The sequence below is a fragment of the Poecilia formosa genome, unplaced genomic scaffold (assembly GCF_000485575.1).
Source record: "Poecilia formosa unplaced genomic scaffold, Poecilia_formosa-5.1.2 Scaffold18, whole genome shotgun sequence".
Classification (NCBI taxonomy): Eukaryota; Metazoa; Chordata; class Actinopteri; order Cyprinodontiformes; family Poeciliidae; genus Poecilia; species Poecilia formosa.
Window position 1 is genome coordinate 2619533 of NW_006799957.1, and position 14749 is coordinate 2634281.

Consider the following 14749-nt stretch of genomic DNA (forward strand, 5'->3'; position numbering starts at 1 on the left):
GGGTCTTTCTGCATGCAGTTTGCATCTTCTCCCTGCGAGTGTGTGCAACTGGTCTTCGTTGTCCTTTGGTGTGAATGTGTGTGCATGGTAGTTTGTCTTGTATGTGTGACTCTATGTTGCCCTGTGACAAACTGGTGACCTGTCCAAGGTGTATTCCACTTCCCGCCCAATGATTACTAGCGATAGACTCCACCCCCGCTAGAGATCCTCCAAAAATGAGCAGATAGGAAGGATTTATAGCAGCTATTTTCAACAAGTGTAGATGCTGACAGGACATAAGGGGTTTGTCTCCAAAAAGTTATTTTTTCTTTCTTTCCTCTGTGTTAGTTTTGCTCTGGAAACATAGTGGTCTAAATTTTTAGCTCAAAAGCATAATCGTGTTTCCTTCATTGACCACAATCTCGCATTGAGTACACTCAATTTATGTCTCTGAAACCCAATTTATTTGTGCAGCAGCAAACAGAGCAAAGATGTAAAATAAAAAATGCAATGTAAAAAAATCCCCAAACAAATGCAGTATAAACAGAATGTGTAGATTAGAGTCATGATTTGACTAGAATGTTAACACTGTGGTTTTGTGTTTTACGTAAACTAAACATTTCACAGAAATGTTGAATATTCAGGGGTTTTCCACCAACCTTCAGTTAAAATTTGGAAAGGCTTTGAGCAAAGCATTCGCAGGTTTTGTCCTTGACCGACTCTGCATTGTGTTTTGTGTTCAGAGCATTTAAGCTAAGAGCATGCCTCCTTTAGCTTCTCTCGGGGCACCATATTTTCCCTCTGCCCTCTCTTTTCAGTCACTATTCACTTTCCCAACAGACACACACACATACTGATAATTTAAGAATTTAAGCTAGGTGTCAAGGACAAAAACTGTCTGCATCACAAAAATTGCTATAAAAATTATATATTAACATTCTTATTTACTTTAAACATGTATGCTTTTTAAACCTACTCTGAACTAACATATCCATATTGAATATTAATTACATTTTGTATCACCTGCATGTTCACCTACTTTTGCAGTTTTACTGAAAAAAATGAACTGGCAAAACAACAAGAAAAAAAAAAACAATCAAAACAATTTCAATAAAATAGTTTTCCAACGAATTATTTTTTCGTTATTAATTATTAATTATTCATTATTTAGTTGTTTACATCTTGGTCTAGCACTATTATATGTGGATATTTTTTTTAACGTTAACTTCAATAAAAAATAAATAGAACATAAACTCTCTCAGCTCTTCTTCTGAAGTTAGATTTAAATTACACAAAACAGGTTGGAGCTTTTATTTTGTTCTATTTAGAACTGGCATGCTGTAATTTATATTCCAGTCTTCATCCGGTTTGTGGGGTTTTATGTAGGGGATCAGCTAAAAAAAGGTTAGAGCCTCTTTAATCTTGACTGTGAGATTTTCTGGACATTTTTCAAATGGACACCACTGGATCTGGCTTTATGAGACCAAAGGCTCCAGCTGAGTGGTCAGACCTGTGGCGCAGTCGCAGCCTGAAGGGGTGTTCAGCATGAATCCACACAAATCTGCTCTAGGAGCTGAGAAACTCCCAACAGATTAACCAGAGAAAATCAATCGTCCACTGCCCTCTAGACACTTGTTTCCTTTTTGTGCTGGATGAAAACAAGGAATGCGAAGGTTTGCCATCATCTTCCAGAAAGCTGGATCAAGGCACTCGTCATATTGGCTGATCTTCAAAACTGCTGAATTCATTTGTTGGATAAAGTAGGAAATTAAAAGCAAAGTACTTTCAAATTTTGATTATTCTAATTATTAAAGCCAGTTTCTTTCTATAGTTTATAACGGCCCATATACAACAAAATATTTGAAGAATTTGCCTTGTTGCATGAAATGAACTGAATGTCCAGTTATTGTTTATTTAAACGGATCGCTTCTGGCTGCTAATTCAGCATGACGGCACATGAAAGGCTGTGCAAAAATTGGCAGAAACAAAGGAGTCTTTTATGGATGTTAATGAGCCTCAGCTGGGATTTACTTATTCCCCAGCAAACTTTCTGGGTTAATCGTCATTTGCTTTCTTCTCAACTGAGGCCGTTAGTTGAAGTAAACATAAATTTATATGCAGTGAAAACCCCTTAGGCTCATGCAAAAAAAATTAGCCACAACCTCGGTAGACATCAACAGTTGCCTTATTTGGAAAACCCGGAGTTTCTCCATGTTCGTGATCAAGCACAAGAGCATTAAAAAGTAACAAGTTGTAATCGCAGCATTATCTCACTGCTGAAATCATGACTGCCTATCTGTCCATCTGCTCATGCAGCGAGATAAGTCGGATTATTTGCAAACTACAGCAGAATGAAAGCTAGAGATAAAAAGATTAAGTAAACTTGCAGACTAGAGTCAAAGGCTTGCACAATCAGATTCACTTTTTTGTGTTATTTGTTTCTTTCAGTGATACAACACAAATGATTTGGCAATAAAGTATCATAATGGAAATTTGAGTTTAATAGAGTTAGCCCCTGTAGTAGAAACAAAATATTTTTATTGAAACTCGATACATTAAATTGTTTACACCTCTTTTCAGTTTTTACACATTTTGCGATGTCAAAACCTCAAACCTCAATGTACTTTATTGCAATTTTAGCTAAGCGAGCAAGAGAAAGTAGTAAACAACACAATATGCTGTGAGAATGCTTCTTTTCATCAGAAATAGTGGGAATTTAAATGAAACGAAACAAAATGGTTGAATGGAAACCTGGTAGAACGCCAGAGACTGGGGAAGAGGTTGAGCTTCCTGCAGGGGAACAAAACTCAACACACAGGCAGAATTACTAGTGGCGTAGTAAGGTGTTCTTACTTTAGAAGGTCTAAGTCAAAATTCAGATTTAATCTAACTGAGAATCTGCAACTTGAAAATCTACAAATCTGATGGAGTTATTTTACACAGAAGACGGGATGAATTCCAGTCTATGCATGTGCGAAACAGGTAGAGACAAACCACCAAAGCCTTCCACCCTTTACCCAAAGGAATTAATTCAGTAGAATTGCAGGGTGTGGAGATATTAAAGTTTATAAATGTCCTCTACAGAGGACAAAAATGAACTACTGGTAGTCAGGAGGATATCATTAAACATCCCCCCTCACACTGAGTGTTGAAGCTGCTTTAGAGAAATGTTGACTGACACATATTTGCTTCTGGAAAGCAAAAATAGTCTCTGACGTCCCGTTAGTTTAAGTTGTGACCCCATGAGACCTACTGATGGTGTTGCGAAAACAGAATTTTGACAGGATTTAAATATTGGTCAATGTTTCCAATAAATGACAAAGACAGGAACGCAATACACTGCACTATGAATATATACTGAGTCATCTAATGTCGTAATAATAAACTGCACAGTGTTACATTGTGAGAAACATTCAGCTTAAAGGAGTAGTACACCCCCCACCTCCATGTCTCCACTCCTAAACTGACATGTAAACTAAAGAAGCAAAAGATGATTTGTGCAATTTATTTGTACAATTTATTACAGAGATTTTATTTAGTGGAAGACAAAATCAATCCAAGTCTTTACGTGAAATATAATCGTCTCCTAAACAGGATAAGAGACGTCTCGTTCTCTATAAATCATGCTGTGAAAATGAAAGAACTCTTTTCTCAAAGATATCAAATGTCCTAGAAACATCACCGAGCAATCTCAGTCCTGTCTCTTGGCTCCTTGAGACAGGAAACAAGACTGAGGTTATTGTGAACTTTACAAGGACATCATGACTAGGCGCACTGCTCCCAACAGTGTGTGCTTTTGAAGCTGCAAGAGCTGAATAACAGAAGCTTGTATGAAAGCAAAGTGTAATTTCTATGATCACTGTACTAAAACACACACACACACACACACACACACCCACACACACACACACACACACAGTCCTGGGTTAACTGACATATCTTGGTAATTTCCGATAAAGACTTGTAATTGTCTGAAACTTATTTTGTCAAAGACAAAGTAAGATCCCAGAAGGAGGAAATAGTATATAAAAAAAAGCATGGAAACATTGAAAAATATTTTTCATGCCTTATTTTTACTCCCTGCAATGTTTTTGTGGACGTAGCCAAAGTTGGTTCTCTGTTCATAAAGATGTTATGACTTTAATGTTTTCCATGGCTTTTACTTGACAGCTGTCTTAGTGTACAATAATTTATCTGTCACATTTAATATTTTGCTTTATTTAAACATTTACATTTTGTTCACATATGTCGAGCAATACTAGGATGATAAAATGGATTACATTGCTAACTTTGCAATTAAGTCCCTTTGTAATTTCTACCCCCAAATTTAATCTGCTTCAAAGCTGCAGTATGTAACCTTTATAAAAAAAATATGTTTCTTAAGTATTTGTAGAAACTATACTGACACTATATCCTGACAATTTAATACGAGACAGATAAGATGTGAAAAAAAAAAATCAAGCTACTCTACCTCTTCCCTGAGCTACTATTGCGATTTGCAGAAATGAACCTCTCCTGGTTAAAAACAACCAATCAGAGCAAATCTTAATGTTGACAATCATTCTTGTGTACACGCTGCTCAATGTACTAATGGTGGAGAAACAACTTATTAGAGGAAAACTGTTTGTCTGCCATCATCAATGGCCATGCTAACTAGCCTGCACATTTACATTCATGACAGCTGGTGTTGTGGTGAACTGTAGCAGAGAGCAAGAGGGAGAGTGTGAGCAGCTTGTACACAAGCATGATTTACAATAATGATACAATTTTCCTGATTGGTGTATTTTTGCAGTTAGTTCTAGGAGCGCAGGGAGAAGGCAGTGGAGAGAGATATTTTCCACGGATAATCTGTGTTATGCAATATAATTTTAAAAATATCCAATTTTATTAATAACACTCTATTGCCAAGTTATTACTCATTATGAGGGATTGTTGCAAAATTAACCAACTCATTTAGAAGAATTGCTGTGAAATCTGTGACTTGATGTAATCAGCTGGGCTTTTTTACTTGTAAACTTATTCACCAGCTGAATAAGCTGAACTTGGCTGCATAGTTTTATAGCTAAGACTGTATTGGTATGTATGCAAGTGAATTTCAATCAGTTACACCATAATATGGATGGATTGTGGTGATTATTTGCAATCTATGGGACATCATTCAGTGACCATTGGAGTTAACCATCAGCCCCGTTCGTGACCATACATGGATAAGCGGGTATAGACAAATGATAAATGGATTTACATTTGTATTTAAATTGGATCTGTCGGTCCTCTAAAGTTCCCCAAAATTGCGTTTGTTTTGTGTATTGGCTTTATGTAAATAATCTAAATTGAATTCAAACTAAGCTAAATGAAAAAAATCTAGATGATAAAAAGTAAGGATAAAAAAAATCAACAAAGAAGAGGGCCATAGAAACGAAATCCCATGCTGCTTTTGCTGTGGATTTTAGTTTTATGCAACACAAAGTAAATGGTATGTACAAAAGATATTTTAGTGTAGCGCGCCCTCTGGTGGGAATAAGCTAGAAAAAACACACTAAAACACCAGAGCCGAAGAAAGAAACTACATTTATGATATTCTTTTGGACAGTGAAAAAAATGTCACTCTATTTACTTAGAGATGTTTTTGCAAATTTACTAAAAGTTAAAAAGCAACTTTATAATTTATCAAAAAGTCTGCATGTAAACGACATAAAAATAAATACAGTTAACTTATAGGATTCTTTACTAAAAGCTTGAGATGAAAACTAACAGTGTTTGGATAATATCAAAACGTCTTTGACATATTTCATGTTTAATTTAACGTCAATAAAACATCCAAACTCAAGGTAAAACCTATAATACTGTCACAACAGTATGGTTACACAAGAACTAAAATTAACTTTGATATACTACTTTCAATATATTTCTATAATATTGATACTAAATGCACGGATTGAGTCTGCAATATGTTTCAATCACTTCGGTCAGAAGACTGGACAGTAAAAAATGGGCTCGTCCGGGATTTGAACCCGGGACCTCTCGCACCCTAAGCGAGAATCATACCCCTAGACCAACGAGCCACCGCGGAAGACATAGGACCCTTAGTCCATCTCTGACGTAGTAAGCAACCGGTTTTGTTTTCCTTTTTTTTTTTTTTCCAGTTTTGTGACGTTGATACGCTACTGTGCTATTTTGCAGCAAGTGTTCTTCGGCGCTTTCACTTGGCTCCAAATTTGCTTTAATACCCTGGAGGTTTTCACTAAATAAGAACGACTATTCTACTATTCACTGTAACTGATATACGTAAAACAAGTTTGACGTTTCATTTGTTTACTTAGTCTTCAAAGGATTGCGCATTAAGTTCGGGTATCTGTCGGTTAAAAGCTTTTACTTGGTTGTAATGTCAGTGAATTAACGCGAGAGGGCGACAGTTGTCCAGCATTGACAAAAATCAAAGACCAAACTAATTCAAGAGGTCTCCCTCTTTTCTATTTTAGTGCTAGTTCATAATAAAAACAGTCTGCTTAGGGTTTAAATTCTCCTAAATCCTGAGATTTATGAAATGGTTGAGGGATGTGATCAAAATGCCTCTCAAACTGCTCCCTTTGGAGGCTTTTGTAACATCCCATTTGACCCAGAATGAACTGGAGAGTGAAGAAAGAGACCTGTGGATTTCTGGTTTCTCCTACGATTGGAATAAGTGGATGGATGGATATTTGCATTTTCTTTTACAAAGATATAAACATTTTATTAATGTCCCAATTACAATATTTGTTGGAATTATAATTAAAAGAACAGCATTAACCAAAGGAATAAATCATATTTTTATTTGCAAACATTTTAATGCAGATTTTGTAGGAACAAACTGGTACAAACATGCATGAGTCACCACAGTTTTTTTTTCTTTTCGTTTTACAGTAATTGTTATGGTTCACCTCTTTCATTTGATCTATCCATTAACTGATCCATTAGACTCATTTGGTTGTGCAGTTTATAGATGAGTAGCTGCAATTTAGAGGCGACGCAGGCAGGAGAGCAGCTTTAAATAAAACTAAATGAAGGTTGTCTAAAGGGTAGATGAGTGACTCCCGTGGAAGCTGTGATTAAAGGCGTCATCATGAGTGTCCAAACATAAGCCCAATTATAGACATGCAAAATCTGTCACATGTAGTTGCTTCTTCATTGGCTTTCTACCAAATTGAATGTCTTATTCAAGTGATGTGGTAAATCTCTGAAACAAACTTTGAAACAATAATAGATAATTACCAACATCTAGAATGTGCATGTATAAAAATACCACATCTAATAATTTTTAAATGTAACTGCTATCCAAAATTCGTTCTGTTGACCGCTGAGCCATGGGGCTTTTGGGGTTTTTTGGTGGGTGACAGGGTAGGTTTTGTTATTTCCATGGATGCCTTAAACATAGAGATGTGGAAAATGAAGCTATTGAAGATGAGTCTCCCTTGAGGTTCTCAATCGATGTGTTTGAGCATCTAGCAGATGGGACTTTTAGTCCAGACATCCAAAGCAGGAAGGGTTGGCACATATCTCACAAGGATCAGGTGACATGATGATGTGCACTGGAAAAACAAAAAACAAAGGGTAGATAAGTATTCATCCTGCCTTCTACTATCATTAACCAACTTTTCAGCTTAATTAAATGGCCTATAATTATAATGAGCTCCATTTCCCTTTCAGAACAGTTGCAATTATGCTGCTTGATGAGGTTGAAAGGGCCCCAAAGACTATTTGCTCAGTTTTCCAGAGGTGCAGGAGTTGCAGGGTGTGTATAATACTTTATGTAAACTTTGAACTCTAGGAATGCATTTGAGTAAACTAACCAAAGCATGTGTATAGTGTCAGTATCCAAGCAAAACACTTAAATAGAGTGTGTGCCTGAGTGAAAAACCTAAAGGTGAAGCTGGAATTCTAGAAAGGAGGTCTTTCCTGTATTATTGTCTCAAAAGTCAGAAATAGACTTCTATTTCTAGAAATAGAAATAGAAAAATAGGAGCGCAGGTGTTCGAGAAGCCCAGTTGATATTAAACAATCTGACATTTTAGGAAGCACATTTATTGATTTCAATTGAGAACAGAAGATTGGTTATAGGATAAGTTTGCTTCTTACAACCCTTCCCCCAAACTACCAAATTCAACACAACAAAACTATAAAAGTTGACGTAAAAGAAGAGAGCAACCTCTTTGAAGGCTTTATACAAATAAAACAAATTATTGAGTTTTTACCAGATTTGTTATTGTGTAAATCTTTGCTCAGTGTATAAAATGAACACAAGAGATTCTAAAATGACAAAAACAACATTGAAAATTATTACTTCGAAACATTGCTACAACCAGATAAATCGGAGTGTTTTTAGGATTCTCAAGTCCTTGTGGAAGAATTAACAATTTGGTGAATTTCTTTTTTATACCACATTGTTTCATTTTTTTAGGTTAATTGGAATTTGTTTATGTGGAACATACTACTAATAAACTCCACTATGTGGGTGAGGGTGAGGTTGGACTTTGACTGGACCAGTACAATAACACTACTGTGTTCTTATTTCACCATTCTGTTTTACATCCTCTGCTGTAGTGTAATTTTTTCAAATTTCCAGATACTACTACATACTACTAATAAATTCCACTATGTAGGTGAGGGTGAGGTTGGACTTTGACTGGACCAGTACAATAACACTACTGTATTCTTATTTCACCATTCTGTTTTACATCCTCTGCTGTAGTGTAATTTTTTCAAATTTCCAGATTAGTAGGCAGCAACAAATACTTCTAATAGATCATGCGATGGTGTTTTCAATGATCAACATACTAACCACATATTCCATTGATTTGAATATTGACATTTGGAGGAAAAGGATGTAATCATTCACTATCTTTCTGAACATGCACTGTAAAAAGTTACTTGTGATTAAACATCTACTTTTCTATTGGCAGTCAGAATTACTTTTTCTATTTAAGAACTTCTGCAGTTCTTAAGCAGAATTGCAGTGTGCCCGAAGACAAGTTGTTTGCATTTTTATGAAGGTCAAAAAGTGGATTAACTGTAAGTTTGGGAAAAGAGCATTTTATGATGTATTGCCTAAAGAAACCCCAACATCCTGTCCTTACCAAGTCGCGAGAAAATAATTCCTGCGCCCTTCCCTTGGCACACTGGGCGAAAGACTTGAGGCAGGAGAGGGTGGGCGCAAACGGCGGCGGTACTTGTCTCTGAGAGGTGAGGATTAAGGTTGTCTTCCAAGTTCATCAGCTCCATCAGCTCCTTCACCGCCTCCAGGGGGAAACTCCTGTCCCCAACCTGCAGAGGAAAGTTCAAGAACAGGCTGTAGGTATAATAAACGTGTTGCACAACCCAAGTGTTCGACAAACAGAGTTAGAAAAACACTTCTTTGCAAGTTTTCTCTGACCAATACATTCCTGTTTTTTAAATACAACACAACTGGAAGGGCTACTTTAGAAAGATTTGCACCATGATGAATTAAAAGAACACATGCGAGTGTGAACCAGAAAGAAAATAATTCAGAAAATAAAAATAAAGTAAAAATATATATTTTACATACCATGACTTGCACACTCAAAGTTCCCCTCCACACACAAAGCCCCAAAACAAGGACAACAGCGAGTACCCTCATTTTCAGATGATTCACGATACGTCTCGGTTTTGAGCTGCGTTTCTTCTGTGATCTCTGGATTCCTTCACAACCTCTTTATAAAGTGGTAGCACATATTGTTAAGTGATTTATTAACACGGACGCCTGACAGTGAGAAAGACACGGGGTGTAAAAGAACAGAGACTTCAGAAAGATAATCAAAGGCTGTTCCATTGTACATTGAGTGCTTTAGATCCTCTTTTTTTGTTTATGGTGTCTCTTCTGTCATGCGTTTACAGCACTTATCTAGGGTCTCTGTGCCATCATCATAACCCAGTGTTGACTTTGGATTTAAAACTAACTCTCCACATCCCACAGCGACGCCTAATAAATCTCGTCTCTTGACTTTTCTCACACATAGAAGCCGCAGAGCTGTTGGATGATAAACAAACCGTACGGATAAGGAGTGGAATCATGTAGGTCATTTGTTGAAGTGTTTACAATATTTGCAAGTGTCTGGAATTCCCACCTGCAACACTGAAGTGTTTTAACTCATTAAGAACAGATTTTTTGTGAATTAAATGCGATTCAAATTAAAATGGTAAATTCAGGTAAATGTGCATTTTATATCAAATGTTGATTTGTCCATGTGTAGTACACTCAGCTCCATGTTGCCTACCAGTTGGTGAATGTGAATTTATGAATGTGTGGTGTTGTTGGGCGAATGTGGCTCAAGCATGAATTGCTTTGAGTGATAAATAAGGCCAGCGAACTGCAATATAAAATCAAATAAATTAGAAATTATTCAAAAGCTGGAAATTCAGTCCAGTTACTGTAACTCCAGGCAGTAGGGTAAAATATTTAAAAAGTAATAGAATCCAAACAATCCCAATCTCTTAACATAAATTAGAATAAGTTAGGATTCAGTTTATTACTTCAAGCACAGATAAACAAAAACGTCCATTTAATTATACTTTTGCTGAAAGAGGCAAAAATATTGAACAAGTTGTACATGAATTTTGTTTTCAGGTAAAACAAATTCATGTCTCTTAATTTCACTCCAACAACAACAAACTGTTGTCAATGATTAAATGATTGATAATGATTAAAGATTCACTATGTGTTTTTCTAGGCACACAGTGCCTTTTTTTTTGCACAATCAAGTAACTATATCACCTTCAGTTGTCATAAAAATCTTTAATTGTGCGACAGTTCTTTTTTCACTCTATGCTTCCATGCTGAATGAGACAACTTGATGCAGTTGAGTCCAGGCAGTCCAAACATGAAGAAAATGCACAATTTAGGAGCAAAACAAAAAAACGTATAAAAGCAGGTGAGAATATTTTCATACCTAAAGATACACAGCAACAATCAGTGTCTTTTAAAAGTAATAATTTCAGCAGATGTTTTTTTTTTTTTTACTAAAATAGTCCACTGCTAGACCTTTAAATTGTGGTTTGATTGAACTAGAAACATCATCTTAATAACCAAGCAAAGAGCTTAAACATTTAAATATTTAGAGTTTAACCTCTTCGCTGTTTCTTCTCTACTCTTTTCCCTACAGTCACAGCAGTCCATTAACAAATCAAAGGAATGGATGGTAGAAAAACAGCCTTGGGGTACAAATTTGGAGTGCTGATTGGACATTTTCGTTATCCAGAAAAAGTTTTCCAAGAATAAATAAACCCGAATTCCTCCCAAAAAAGAAAAAGAAAAAAAATGGATGTATAATCTTGTCCTTTTGAACAGAGAACGTTGTTCTCCTAGAGGAGAGGTTTCTATCTTTCTGTGATGTAACGGTGAGTCAGAGTCTGGATTTATTTGATCAGAAATGAAAAGCCAGTTCATGGTTGAAGTGTGGGAGTGATCTAATTGAGACCTTTTTATGCTCAAGGCTGTGTTGCAATACAATTTATGTCAGCTGGATGCGCCACAGCTCTCCACACATTTGTCAGTTTCCTGTTCTCAGTTTTGTCTATAAATTTCCCTTTAAGAGTTTCTCCTCCAAATAAGCGATATATTTGGCAGAATTTTAAATGGGAGACTGCTCAGTGCATAGGCATGCTTTCATTAGCATTAGAACAAGCACAGGTGTCCAATCCATCATGGGACCATGACAGAGTCAGAGGACCATGCACTTTCACGTCTCAAATCGCGAGCCAATTTTGAATCGTAAATGAACCTAATAGGCATGCTACTGCCTGGTGAGATGAAACTTTGAGCAGATGGAGACCAGAAAATGAAGGTTCAAAGGGAGGATTATTTCAGATATATTTTAATTTTAACTACTTTACACAAAACACAGGCTAAACATCAAAATAAATAAAAAAACTCTAAGATTTTAAAAGCACTGCACTATCAAAACAAACAAACCAAAAAACTAATGTTAATATGTTAGTATAATCTTCAGTCCATTTCTTTATCATTCATGAGAAAGTGAGAAAACAGCTACAGAATTTATTGCATTATGGACCAATTGCAAAGTTTTAAATCTATCTAATCCTAAGTGCAATGACTTAAGAATCATAATAGGATAAATTTTCCTTGTGTTGCTCAGGGCTCTGGAAGCAGCATTTTGGATGAGCTGCATCTGCCTGATTTATTTTTCTACCAGTAAAGACATCAGAGCAGTAATCTAACCTACTGGACATAAATTCATGCACCAATTTTTCTGTGTCATGTTATGACAAGAGAAGTATGATGGGCTGAGAGGAAATCGAGTCACAGGAATCATTAGAAAAATAGTTTTCATTTTAACCCCCAAAAATATATTTACAAAAAATGAATCTTGTGCTCATAAATAATGTCAAAGAAGCCAAAGTGAGCAAACTAAATGACTGTACAAACAAAACATAACTGACTTAACACAGAAATGACACAAAGGGTGTAAATATACTGGCTGATAACACCATTGCGACAAAATAGGGGTAACAAAACTCACTACAACCAGTAGCTACAGCTAACAACACAGTACAACTGCTTGTTAATAAACTAATCTGGTAAGAACCGATAAAAGAAACAAGTATTAGTCAGAAGCACAAACAAAGATGAACAATGAGTAGCTAAATGTTCATGGTTACAAACAGAACAACTGTATTTAAACCAACTAACACAAATCTAATTCCAAATTCAAGTGTCAATGTGTTTGGATGAATAAAAGGTGCAAAGGTGCACTCGACTTCAGTGGAGTGTAACCATAGACTTGGCTATCACAACAAGAAACCTTCAATTCTAGCAACATTTTTACAATGATCATAAACTGAGTTACACTATATATAAGTGGTTGTAAAAGTTAACACCTCTTTCCAAAACAACATCAAAGATTTTTTCATGATCCGTGGTCTCTAGCCCCAATAAATCAGTACATAAGTTATGAATTACAGCATTTATCATAGAAATGTGCTATGCTGAATTTATCTTCTTGTGGAAAACATCCCAGTTGAATGCATTTTTCAAATAGAAAGTTTATTTTCTGTCTCTGTGTGTGATCATGATGCAAGATATATAAACATCAGCTGTTCTGTCATGACTTAAAAAGAAACGTGACAAACACACACATGGAATAGCTGTAGGCAAAACAATGAGTGAAAAAGTTGCTTGGAAAAATCAATAAGGGCTGCAATAAATTTTCACTGACATTGATTTAGGATTATGTAACTCCTAAGTAGCCGCTGCATTCATGGGGCAATTAGCTGCTGTGGAAAAAAGGAACAGAAGGTAACAGAAGAACGTTGTCAGCTGTAAAAGTCATGCATATGTTTGTATTACACTTGAAAGTTTAACCATAGTTTACCTTTATTTTTTCATCTCAGCACTGTAGAACTAATTATTTTTAGCCATGTTCTGAGTGAAACATACAAAACTTTTGAATTAGTTATCCTAGAATAACTTCACTCTACTTGTAATTCTTACCTTTAATTAAATACACTTCTAGCATAGAACAACAAACACTTGACAACCTATTAAATTTCCAATTTTTCAGTGTAGCAATCTGAGCCTGAATTTCTCCATATGGATCCACTTTGTTGATTAAGTTTACTGTTAGTCAATTAAGTTAACAGGTTTGAGGATTTGCTGATATGCAAAGAACCACTGGGGCTCTGAGCTGTATAATAATGTAATTTAGCTGCACAAAATGAATTATTTACATTGCTGAATTTTGATGTAATGCAAATTTCAGTGTATAGGTGTTATATGTGATGCAGACAGGGGTGCGATTCTAGGGGCCCTGACCAATAGGGGGCCCTCCACAATTTAATTTTTTATTTTTTATTCATAGAAATTAAAACAAAACAAAAAAATCGGGGCCCTGTCAATTACAAAATTAATTATATTGTATTTTCAAAGATTATTTTTAGCAGTAAAAATTTTTATGTTCCCACTCCCAGATCATAAAACATACATCCATATTTGCCCTGAACCCCCCTACCTGCGTTAAATGGTTCGTTCCTGCTTGGAGCTTCAGAGTGACGCAGTTAGCAGCAGTCAGTGGAAGACATGAACGATGGTGGCAGTTACTATGCTGCCAAGAAAAGTTATAAAATCAGGTTTAAAAAAGAGAGAGAGAGAGAAAAATGCAAGAGTGTTAATTTATAACCCAGTTTTTCTCCATAAGAGGTGAGTAGACTGTGTGAGATTATCAAACATTTAGCATAGTTAGCTTAGCTACAAACTACTGTTTGCCTCCTTTTCACTAGCATTTAATGAATTAAGGAAGATAATTACCAACATATGGGGTGCTGTGATGGCACAGGGGCAAAGCACGACCCATGTATTGAGGCCCTAGTCCTCATGGCGGTGGTCACAGGTTTGATTCCCATCTTGTCGACATTTGCCACATGTCAACCTTCTCGGAATGCCCTCTTTCCTGTCAAACTACTTTCAAATAAAGGACACTAAAACCAACAAAACCTTTTAAAAAAAAGAATTACCAACATATTCATATATTTAACTTGTCCCTCTTACCTTTTACCACTTAACAACAGATGAGTCAGCCAGCAGCAGCTCTAAAACACGTCCCTCCTGACCTGTTCTCTTCTGAGTGAAATTAAAGCTGCAGTATGTAACTTTTATATAAATATTTTTTTCCACATATTTTTTAAAACTGTCATTATGTTGTGACAGTATGATATGAGAGGTAATCTGTGAAAAATCTATTTCCCCTGACTTCTCCCAGTGCTA

General features: G+C 35.9%; 1 protein-coding gene and 1 non-coding gene across 2 annotated transcripts; both read right to left on the reverse strand.

Moving 5' to 3' along the window:
- Nucleotides 1-5969: 5969 nt before the first annotated feature.
- Nucleotides 5970-6041, reverse strand: trnap-agg (transfer RNA proline (anticodon AGG)). The gene has a single exon. It is a non-coding gene; the product is annotated as a tRNA-Pro (tRNA).
- An 830-nt stretch (nt 6042-6871) lies between these two features.
- LOC103134650 (guanylin-like) lies at nt 6872-9661 on the reverse strand. Its single transcript, XM_007547011.2, has 3 exons — nt 9539-9661; nt 9090-9276; nt 6872-7544 (listed from the first exon to the last, which is right to left on the reverse strand). Exons 1-3 carry the CDS (start codon nt 9608-9610, stop codon nt 7474-7476), a joined length of 330 nt encoding a protein of 109 aa, XP_007547073.1. The 5' UTR covers nt 9611-9661; the 3' UTR covers nt 6872-7473.
- Between the last annotated feature and the right edge of the window lie 5088 nt (nt 9662-14749).